Below are 12,097 nucleotides of genomic sequence, written 5' to 3'. Positions count from 1 at the left end.
TCTTTTCTTTTCTTTTTCTCTCTTTTCTTTCCTTTTCTTTTTCTCTCTTTTCTTTCTTTTCTTTCTTTCTTTCTTTTCTTTCTTTCTTCTTCTTTCTTCTTTCTTCTATAAACCCTGCTTTTGCTTTTTTTTGTAGGTTCCATGCTTCACCCTTCTTTTCTCTAGATTCTTTCACAATAACTGATATTAGAAAATTATTTCGGGGCACACGGGTGGCGCAGTCGGTTTGGGCGTCCGACTTCAGCCAGGTCACGATCTCGCGCGTCGTGAGTTCGAGCCCCGCGTCGGGCTCTGGGCTGATGGCTCAGAGCCTGGAGCTGTTTCCGATTCTGTGTCTCCCTCTATCTCTGCCCCTCCCCGTTCATGCTCTGTCTCTCTCTGTCCCAAAAATAAATAAACGTTGAAAAAAAAATTAAAAAAAAAAAGAAATTATTTCCTATTCCTCTCAACCTCACCTCACATTTCTAGCTCTGACAGAGTTTTATTAGTCATAGTCTTGGGATCTTTAATCATTTTATCTCCATTATGGAAGAGCACCTCCTTTGAAACAATAGGCCACTCTTGACATACTGTAAATTAAAAGAATATAAGTTTCTTTACACAACTATAGTGTAATTAACGTGTAGACTAGCTTTTCTGCAGTGTGGCACCTTTCTCTGTCCTAATGAGCCTTGCAGAGCCTCTTATCCAACGGGCATTATCTGTTCCATGGAGGAGACTAATATTTCCACTCCAATACTGATCTTCTTTGGCCCCAGAACGTTGAGGCAGGGCCACTTTCCCATCTCTCTCCTGGACTGCAGGAGACATTCATAGCCCTAGACTCTAGTTTATAGTCACCTTTAAACACACCTTTATCTCCTCTGTCCACTAATGTTTTTCTGTTTTGTTTTATTTTGGAGACAGAGAGGGAGAGAGAGAAAGAGAGAGTATGCACAAGATCAGGGGCTAGGGGCAGAGGAAGAGAGAGAGAGAATCTCAAGAAGACTCCACCCTTGTCACAGAGCCTGACATGGGGCTCGATCCCACAGCCCTGGGATCGTGACCTGGGCTGAAATCACAAGTCAGACACTCAACTGACTGACCCACCCAGGTGCCCCTCTCCACTCATACTTTCAAGGGTTCCAAGCCTGAAGTCACTGGGAAAATATGGGTTTTGGACCAGCCTTCATCTTGGCAGTGTGATGGAATTCAAGTGGATCTCTCTCTCTTACGCATCTCTCTCTTTCGCAGGGCCTGCCAGTGTAACCTCCTTCCCAGAACCCAAGCTTTCTGTGTCTGTATCAGAAAGGACTCATCACCTGAGCACAGTAATGCTGTCTTCAGCTGAGACCCTTTCAGCTGACACATTGGCACCTTCTCCGTCAGCAGCTACATCTGGAGTCCCAGGTGCCAGCTCAGCCACCTTCTCAGCCAGTCCATTATTTTGGACGCAACCAGGCCCTAGAGATGCTCTGTCCACTGTGGCAGACAGTCTACCTTCATCAGTTTCAATGCCTTTCCCCTCTTCGGCCTCCACTACCACAGATGTTTCAACCAGCCCAGCCCCCCAGGGGAGCACTTCCTCAACGGCTACCCTGCACACAGTGGCCACCAACACTGGGACAGAGGGCAGCACTGCTGAAGGACCCTTGGTTGTGGCCAGTACTTTGGAGACATGGACCAAGCCAGTCAGGACATCTTTATCATCCAGTGTGGATACCAGAATGACAGAGCAGATTCACTTAGGAACAGAGACGAGGGCTTCTCAACTTCCTCCACACTCAACACAGCTGACAAGTAAGGACCCACTGATCCCGTACTCCCATTATTAGGGTCTCATAGGAAATGACTCTTTTCCTGAGAGGTATAAAGGAGTTATTTAGGAGTTTATTACTGCACAGAAATTCTTTCAGCAAACATTTGTTGATCTATCCTCAGTTCTAGGCACTGGAGAAGCAAATATAAATAAGCAAGTCATTGGATGACTCCAGTACCATGATAGATGTTTTAACATTACTATGATTATGACAACGATAATGTTAATAACAATAGATTTTTATTTCTTTAATGCTTATTTATTTTTGAGAGAGAGAGACACACACACAAGCAGGGGCAAGCAGGGGAGAGGCAGAGAGAGGGGGAGACACAGAATCTGAAACAAGCTCCAGGCTCTAAGCCGTCAGCACAGAGCCCAATGCAAGCCTTGAACCCACGAACTGTGAGATCATGACTTGAGCCGAAGTCAGACACTCAACCAACTGAGCCACCCAGGCACTCCAGTAACAATAGATTTTCCTAGGGCACTTATTCTATGTCAAGGCACTGTTCTATTAAGTTACATAATCCTCAGGCGCCTGGGTGGGTTCAGTTGGTTAAGCATCCAACTTTGGCTCAGGTCATGATCTCGCAGTTCGTGGGTTCCAGCCCATGTCAGGCTCTGTGCTGACAGCTCAGAGCCTGGAGCCTGCTTTAGATTCTGTGTCTCCTTCTCTTTCTGCCCCTCCCCCACTCTCTCTTTCTCTCTCTCTCTCAAATAAATATAAACTTAAAAAAAATTTTAAGTTATTTAATCCTCATTCCAACACACCTTTTTTAAAGAAAAGATGATTATAAGCTCATTTTACAGATGAGTAAACCAAGGCACAGAAGGTTAAGTGATTTGCTCAAGATCACAAAGCTAATAAGTAGTAAGAACTCAGACTATATGGCACTAGGAATCTATGCTTTTAATTATTAGGCTAAGCAGCAGTGGTCAGGAGGGAGTAGAAAAAGAAAGAGATTCTGGCATCATAGAAGCTATAGGAGGGGAGAGTTTTAGGAAGGAAAATTGTCAGTCCCATCAGATGCTTGGCAGTCAAGTTGAAATGCGGTGAGTCCTTTGACAACGTGTGGGCCCTCGGGGACTCTAATGAAGGGAGTATGAGCGAGTTGAATAGAACTAGCAAAACAGCTAAATTACACATAGATATAGGCTCAATATCCCCCTTTGAAATGATTATGTTTTTATATTAAGGACAGAGTCAAACACAAGGGAAAAGTGAAGAAATTGGTGAGCAAATAAAAGATGATGGAACAAAGTATGTATGGGATGTGGGAAGGACTTGGGGCCTAGGAAGAGGTACACCCCCTCCAAGAGATCTGAAGATGAGGAAAGGAACCTCTTGGGGATTCCATTCCTCTGAAAAGTTGAATTTGGCCCCAACTTTTGTTTGGGAGACAGGTGTGCTAACCACTTTAGCACCTGCTTTGATGGACAACATCTATAGGAGGATGACTTGGTTACCTCTCAATTCACAATAAAATTGATTGGTACATTGACAGGTCTTGATCCGGGTCTTAAAACATGGCTCAGTAGTTGAGTCATGGGTGTTCTGGAAGCAAGGGATAAACAGGATGGTAAGAAGGTAGAAGGGTGGTTGGGGGAATAGAAGGATCAAAGGAAGAATGGAAAAATGGATAAATGAAAGAAGGAAGGATGGATGGGTACATATAGCAATGGTAGAAGGAAAGATGGACAAATCTATGGGTGGATGAATGGGCGAATGGACAGGGCTGGTCACTCGTGGCATATAGCCCTGGCTCAAGTCCTGCACTTGAGAAGAATTGAGTTGTATAGTCAATGAAGTGGATTCATTTGAACAGTGCTCTCTCTCTGGATGAGATTAATTAACCCAGGTTTCTTCTCCACCCTCACCCACAGGGACTGATGGCATCGTGGAGCGTATTACAAAGATACCCAATGAAGCAGCCCACGGAGGTGTCACAGGACCAGTCCATGTACATGTGGCACCCACATCATCTGCCAGTCCTACAGGTAGGTTCACCTTTGCTTACTTCCCTGTAATCCCACTTGTGACCTTATTTCCTCTTCCAGAGAGATGAAATGTTTCTTAAGAGAAAGAATAATGTGGGGTGGTCATGGGCTTCCCTGTCTTAGCTGGATCTTTGTCTAATTGTTACCAGGTGGATGTTACCACTTTTCTTTTCCTCATAACATGCATAGTGAGTTTAGTTCAAGGGTGGATATGCCAATCCCACAAATATGACCCAGTTTAACTTAATTCTGAAAATGCGTATTGATCACTCTCTCTGTGTTAGAGACTGTGCTATAAGCTGAGGATGTGCAGATGAGAATCCTTGGGCACGGTATCCTCAGAGCTCTCAGACCGGCGGGAAACAACAAAGGAACAAAATTCCTGTGATGCAAATGTAAATGTATGCAATGAAGATGTATTTGAACTATAGAAGGAAGGCTTCATGGGGGGGGGGGGATAATATTTGAACTGGGTTTGAAGGGATGACTAGGGATTTACCAGAAAGACAAAGGGAGTTGATGAAGACATTCTGGATAGAGGGAATAGCCAGCCACATGCAAAAGCACAGAGAGGGGTAAAACTGGAAATATCTTGGAGGAACAAATAATTCACCTTTGCTAAAGTGTGAGGTAGAAGGATGGAGTGATGGGAAATGATCCTGGAGACAGCAACAGAAAACAATATTCAGGAAACCTTCTAAGGCTTGGTAATGCTTGGATACCCCTAACAAAAAGACAAAGAATTTTGTGGCAAAAAAAAAAAAAAAGTTTGGCGAATATATTGCTCCTTCCTAAAGAACGATAGCATGCATAAATATATTAAAGGCTCTGAGAAATTCTACTGTAAAGAAATTCGTTTGGCTTTATTCAACCTAGGGTTTTACACCATTATTGACTGTGGAATCTTTCCCTCTAAAAGGCACCTGTTAACATTTCTCAGTATTATTGTTCTGTCTGAGAGTTTAAGAGGTACAGATGTATATGGCAAGGGGTCCTCCTCATTGTGTGGTTAAAAGGTAAAGCTCCCCATACCCATTAAGCTGTTCCCAAGATTTTTGGAGACCAGTCTATTTTACCAGTACATTTTGGAGTCTTTTTCCAAGATGCAGGCTTTGGACAGAGTCACTCCTACCCCCCAGTCAGGTTATTAGTCTTATCCTGTGACCAGGCATCTTTGATTCGGTTCCCCCAGAAGCAAACTTGAGTTAAGAATATGGGACAGGTGGTTTGTCACAGGTGGGGGATGGTCCCAGGAAGCACTGGAGAAGACCAGGAAGGGAAGTCAACGCAAGGTGCATTCATGATCAGGCCACAGCTACGGGCCACAGTGTCGGTCCCACTGGGGAGCTCTGGGAGACAGCCTAGAACATCTCAGTGTTGTCTAATCTGAGGAATGAAGCAGCTGGGGCTTTTGTCAGCCAACTTCCTTCTGTCATTGGCTGTGGGATGCTTGACCCTGCGGTTATAACCCTCAGCACTTCCAGCCTGCCCTGCACCCCAACACACACAGGCTGAGTGAACGCCCTTAGGTGTGGAGTCACAGAGTCTGCATCAGGATCCCATCGGGGTCACTGTATAGGGTATAAGTGGGGCGTTGACAGGATTGACTATGTCGGGTCACCAAGAAATGAATCACTGGGTTTCATTCAGGTGGTGACCAGTATTTAGATGGCAAAGCTTCTGAGGAATAGCTAACCATATTCACTGACTGCTTTCAAAATAGAGCGGGGTTTCTCAGCCTCAGTCCCATCGGGCAAATAATTACTTGCAGGCTGTCCTGTGCACTGTGGGATGTTTAGCAGCATCCTTGGCCTCTACTCACCACATGCCAGTAGCACCCTCCACATATACACAGTAGCGATGACCAAAAAGGTCTCCTGACATCGCCAAGTATCCCCTGGGAGCAAAATCACCCCAGGTTTGAGAACCACTGAACCAGAGAACTCTTGTTTAACCTCTCCGGATGGACATTTTCTCCTTACGTCCTTCTCTTTTCATCCTGGCTCCCACAGGATCTTGAACTTCAGTTAGGGAATCATAGATTTAAGTGCTGAAGAGTGCTGGTTTAGCACTCAGGCAGAACGATGTTCAAATTTCCACACCAGTGGCCAGCAGCTGTGTGACCTTGGTAGATGATGAGCTCTGAGTTTCTGTCTTTCTCTTCTACGAAACTGCAAGAACAATATAATGTATATTAAGTGCTCTGATGAGGATCAAAGAGATAAAGCACGCTAGGTGCTTGGCAGTTGTCCCTCCCCACCCCCCTCCTCATCAACACCAAATACATATAAAGCATGTTAGTATATCCACTCCCAGAAATATGGGGTTTTTTTAGATGATCTTAGTAAAAGAGGGACATGGCTCCCCATCAGAGTCCAAATCCCTTTTATTTTGTTCCTGGACCAAGTCAATGGGCTTTGTGGTCTTTCTGGAGAAGCCTCCCGATGGTCCTCCATCCTTCTCTCGGACCATTTTTTGAGGCCCCAGTCAGTAGCTGCTGTCTCGGCCAATGCAACTTTACTCATCTTCAGAATCTGAATTCCAGTCACCTTGGCCAGCTTTGGTTTAGCATGGTTCCTGGCAAATTCTGGCTCAGCAAACATTTATTTTGTAGTGGAAACACAAAAAGTAGTAAAAATAGCAGTAATAACCCCAGTGATAGGAGGTAATAGTAGCCGAAGTAATGGTAATAATAACCATGGTAATAGGTGGTAATAGGAGTTAACAGCAGTGATAGCAGGTAGTAGCAGTATTTGAGCCAGGCACCGTGCTTGGTGAATTTTTATCAGCATTCTGAGATGGCCACTGTACTTATATCTACTTTACAGATGAGAATATGGAAGTCCAGCAAGGTTTGGTAACACATCCATTTAGTGGGGGAGTCGGAATCTGAGTGCAGGACCACCTTCTAACGGAGCCCAAGCTCTTGAGCACAATGATACCTGATCTCTCTCAAGCCAGAGAAGACATCTCTCTTTGCATACCTCCATCTATGTATCCATTCATTCACTCGCTCATTTATTCAGCAAATATTTGTGGGCACCTACTGTATGCCAAGCAGTCTTCTGGCTACGAATAGCTCTTACCAAGCCGACCGTGAGGCGTGCCACTGTGCCGATTCAGACATTAGGATAAGGAAATATCGAGAAGGGAAAGATGAATTCTGACATGGATTTGTAAAGGTAGGTTCATGCTAGGGTTTGAAGAAGGGCAGAACGTAAGGAATCTGATGAACGATGGATGAGTCAGACAAGAGAAACAGCCTTAAGAAAAGGCTCGGGGGCCGGAGAATACAGAAAATGTTTGGGAACAAGGAGTGGTTAAGAATTCATGGAGTTACAGTGCCACACGAGAAAGGGAAGGTGTGGGGATGCCTCTGACAATTCCTTCTCCCGTTCCAGAAGCATATACCCCAGGCAGAGACATTTCTCTCCGTTTCCTCATGTGGAGAAAAAAGTAGCTAGTGCCAGTCCAGTAAGCAGCAATTATTTTGTGCAAACTATGTGTCCATCCCCCAATTAACAGGACTACCAACAGACTGGATGGAGAGAGCAGAGACCACAGCTCTGAAGACCACCTCTACAGCAACTCTGACCACTACTGTCTCTACCCCCACTTCGGGAACGTGGACTCTCCTCAGGACATCAGGCAAGGTGACCAGCACAAGCACAAGAGGAGCGATCATTTCAACCCCAGATATTTCCTCTGATGTTCTACAGATGACCGCCTCATTGGCCACCATACCTGGAGCAGAGACCAGCACAGAAGTTCCCAGGACAACCCCATCTGTTTTCAATAGAGGCTCACAGACTACACCCTCACTGGTCCCTAGTTCTGATGCAGAGAACGGTCCAGCTTCTCCAACTCTGGCTGTTTCCCTTGGTGAGCCAGAGACCACAACCTCACGAGCCTTTCATTCTGCAGAGACCAGCTTGACTGGTTCCAGGGCAACCCTGAGTGTTTCCCGCATCGAATCAGACAGCACACCCCCAACAGCTACTGGTTCTGGGGAAAAAGTCAGTTTAGCAGTTCCAACTCTGACTGTCTTTCCTGGTGTACCAGAAATGGTGACCTCACTGGTAACTAGTCCTGGGGCAGAGATGAGCACAGTTATTTCAACTCTGACTGACTCCCAAGATGAACCAGAGACCAACACCTCATGGGTCACCCAACCTGGGGCACTGAGCAGTTCATCTATTCTAGTTCCAAGTGTCCTTCCTGGTGAGCCAGGGCTGGTGACCTCAATGGATACTAGTTCTGGAGCAGAGACCAGCCCAACTGATCAAACTGCGACTACTTCCCCTGGTGAGCCAAATGCAGCAGCCTCATTGGTTACCCATCCTGAGGCACAGGCCAGTTCAGCCATTCCAACTCCAGCCATTTCCCCTGGTGTATCAGGGGTGGGAATCTCACCAGTTACCAGTTCTGGAGCAGAGACCAATACAACTTTCACAACTCTGACTGATTCTCCACATGAACCAGAGACAACAGCCTCATGGGTCACCCCTCCTGGGACAGAAGCCATTTCCACTGTTGCAACTTCAACTGTTTCCCCTGGTGAGCCAGATGCAACAGCCTTGTGGGTTCATTCCACAGAGAATAGCACACCTGTTTCCAGAATAACTCCAAATTTTTCCCAAAGTGAATTAGACACCATACTCTCAATGGCCACCACTCCTAGGGTAGAAGCCAGTTCAGCCATTCCAACAGTGACTGTCTCATCTGGTGTGCCAGCTACAGTGACCTCCCAGACCACTAGTTCTGGGACAGACACCAGTACAACCTCTTCTACTCTGACTGAATCCCTGTATGGATCAGACACAACAGTCTCCTTGGTCACCCATCCTGCAGTGTCCAACCCAACGGTTCCCAGGACAACCCCCAGTGTTTCCCATAGTGAATCATATAGCAAACCCTCAACAGCCACCAGCCTTGAGACAGAAGCCAGTTCAGCTGTTCCAACTACACCTATCTCCCCTGACGTACCAGATATGGTGACCTCACAGGCCACTAGCTCTGGGACAGATGCCAGTATGGTTATTTCAACTCTGACTCTTTCTCCTGGAGAACCAGCGAACACAGTCTCATGGGTTAATCATCCTGGAGCACAGACCAGTTCTTCCATCCCAACTCTGACCGTCTCCCCTGGTGTATCAGGAGTGGGGACCTCACTGGTCACTAATTCTGAGGCAGAGACCAGTATGATTTTTCCAACTCTGACTGATTACCCACATGAATCAGAGACAGCCTTACGGGTTACCCATTCCTCAGAGACCAGCACACCTGTTTCCAGAATAACTCCAAATTTCTCCCATAGTGAATCAGGTACCACACTCTCAACAGCCACCACTCCCGGGGCAGAAGTCAGTTCATTTTCAGCTACAACTATCTCACCAGGCATACCAGGGTTAGTGACCTTAGTGGTTACCAGTTCTGGGGTAGAGACGAGTACAACTTTTTCAACTCTGGCTGATTCTCTGCATGAACTGGAGGCCACAGCCTCATGGGTCACCTTTTCAGAGAAAGAAGCCAGTTCAGCTATTCCAACTCTGCCTACTTCTTACCCTGAGGAGCCAGATACAGCAGTCTCATTGGTCACCCATCCTGCAGAGACCAGCTCAACTATTCCCAAGGCAACACCCAATTTTTCTTACAGTGAATCAGATACCATACATTCAATAGCTACCAGTTCTGGGGCACAGACAAGTTCAGCCATTCCAACTCTGACCATCTCCCCTGGTGTACCAGAGGTAGAAATCTCACTGGCCACAAGTTCTGGGCCAGAGACAAGTACAACTTTTACAACTCTGACTCTTTCTCCAGGTCAAATGGAGACCACAGGCTCATGGGTCACCCATTCTGAGACAGAGTTCAGTTCAGCTGTTCCAACTCTGCCTGCTTCCCCTGGGGAGCCAGATACAGTAGTCTCATTGGTCACCCATCCTGCAGAGACCAGCCCAACAGTTTCCAGGACAACTCCCAGTGTTTCCCATAGTGAATTGTATACCACATACACAATGGCCACCAGCCATGGGGCAGAAGCCAGTTCGGCTGTTCCAACTCCAACTGTCCCCCCTGGTGTACCAGATATGGTGACCTCACAGGTCACTAGTTCTGAGAAAGATGCCAGTACAGTCATTCCCACTCTGAATCTTTCTCCTGATGAGCCAGGGACCACAGCCTCAACAATCATTTATTCTGAAATCCAGACCAGCTCAGCCATTCCAGCTCCACCTGTCTCCTCTACTGTGCCAGAGCTGGTGACCTCACTGGTCACCAGTTCTGGGGTGGAAGCCAGTACAATGTTTACAACTCTGACTGATTCCCCACAAAAGGCAGAGATGACAGCCTCGTGGGTCACCCATTCTGGGACAGAAACCAGTTCAGCTGTTCCAACTCTGACTATTTCTCCTGAGGAGACAAATACAACAGTCTCATCAGTCACTCATTCTGAAGAAACTAGCCCAACTGTCCCCAAAACAACTCCAGTTTTTTCCAAAGGTGAACCAGACACCACACAGTCAATAGCCACCAGCCGTGGGGAAGAAACCAGTTCAGTGGTTCCAACTCCAACTGTCTCCCTTGGTGCACCAGATATGGTGGCCTCTCACGTTCCTACTTCTGAGACAGATGCCAATATGACTATTCCAAGTCTGACTCTTTCTCCTGGTGAACCAGCAACCACAGGCTTATTGGTCACCCACCCCAGTGCAAAGACAAGTACACATTTTCCTGGTTCAACTGCTTTTCCTCATTTACCAGAGACCATAGCCTCACTCTCCATCCAACCTGAGCTGGAGATGAGTACAGCTCCTCCAGTTCGGACTGTTTCCCTCGGTCTACCAGAGACAACATCCTTCACCACATCCATGACGGAGACCAGCAGAGTTGATCTGGGTCCAACAGTCTCACCTGGTGTTCCTGTAGAAACAGCCTCACTCTCCACCCATCTTGGCACAGACATCACAACTATTTCAACGTCAACTCTTTCCCCTGTGTTATTGAAGACCACAGGCTTATTGGCCACCAGCCCTGCATCAGAGGCCAGCACAGGTGGCCCAACTTTGACTGCTGGTGTTCTTGGGCCTGTCAGTACCCCTGAAACCACTGGTGAGTCTCATACCTTAACTTCCTGGAGCACAGAACCCTCACCACCTGTGACCTCAGTTGAACTCCTGGAATTGTTCAAGACTGTGACAGGGGACACTGTGACCTTGATAGCATCAGAGACCCCAACACCACCTAAAACCAGTCACAGAGATGGATCGAGTCCAACTGCTATCCTGAAAACCACAACTCCTGAGACCACTAATTTAGCTGCCACAGGCTCAGGCCCCACCATGGCGGAGACTGCAGCCACCTTCAATACATCTGTGGCAAGTCCCTTTGTCCCTGAGACCTCACCTGGGATGTCCATCTTGACCTCTCTGAGTGTGACTTCAGAAACAAGTAAGAATGACTTTTTTTTTCTACGGTGGTAAAAATGTGTATATAATATAGAATTGGCTATTTTAACCATTTAAATGCGTAATTCAGTGGCATTAATTTCATTCGCAGTATTATATGAATATTGTCCTTTTTCCAAAACCTTTAATCACTCCCAATGGGATCTGTGTCCCCATTAGCATTAGCTTTCTTTCCCCACTCCCCTCAGCCTCTGGTAACTCTAATCCACTTCTGTCTTCTTAAATTAGCCTACTTTAGATATCTCATGTATGTGGAATCACACAGTGTATTTGATTTTTTGTGTCTGACTTATTTCACTGAGCACAGTGTCTTCATGGTTCATCCATGTTGCAGTGTGCATCAGAACCTCATTCCTGTTTATGGATGGATGACATTCCATTGTATGGATGGACCACATTTTATCTGTCCATTCGTGTATTGATGGACACTCATGCTGTTTCTACCCTTTGGCTACCGTGGATAGTGCAACTATGCACGTGGGTATGCACAGATCTGTTTGAGTCCGTTTCCAGTTCTTTGGAGTATGGTCGTGTGGTGTGCTAGTTCGTTAGAGCAATAGCAGTGAGGTATCACACACCGGCTGCCTCGAATGGTAGAAATTTATCAGGTCTGGAGGCTGGAGGGGAACCCCAGGAGAATGCATAGAACGTGAACTTTGGAGTCCTCCTCTCTGGGGAGCGGGTTAGGGAGCTGGGATATGTATCCGCCAACCCCCATCAATCACTGGTAGCAGGATGCTCCCTGGGGCCTGTTCATTCCCCTGCAACAAAGAGATACAGGTGCTATTGCATGCTGAAACGGTAAGAGCCAAGGGGAAGTGGCAGGAGGGTGACC

General features: G+C 46.6%; 1 protein-coding gene across 1 annotated transcript in view; it reads left to right on the top strand.

The window, feature by feature from the left end:
• The window catches only part of LOC115527545 (mucin-16-like), a 95,401-nt gene that overhangs the window by 22,959 nt on the left and 60,345 nt on the right, over window positions 1–12,097 (top strand). Inside the window, 3 exon segments of the mRNA XM_032595286.1 lie at window positions 3,683–3,796; window positions 7,322–9,303; window positions 9,370–11,245. Coding sequence (XP_032451177.1) covers window positions 3,683–3,796; window positions 7,322–9,303; window positions 9,370–11,245 — 3,972 coding nt within the window.

The sequence above is a fragment of the Lynx canadensis genome, chromosome A2 (assembly GCF_007474595.2).
Source record: "Lynx canadensis isolate LIC74 chromosome A2, mLynCan4.pri.v2, whole genome shotgun sequence".
NCBI lineage: Eukaryota > Metazoa > Chordata > Mammalia > Carnivora > Felidae > Lynx > Lynx canadensis.
This window is presented reverse-complemented; position numbering and strand designations above follow the sequence as displayed.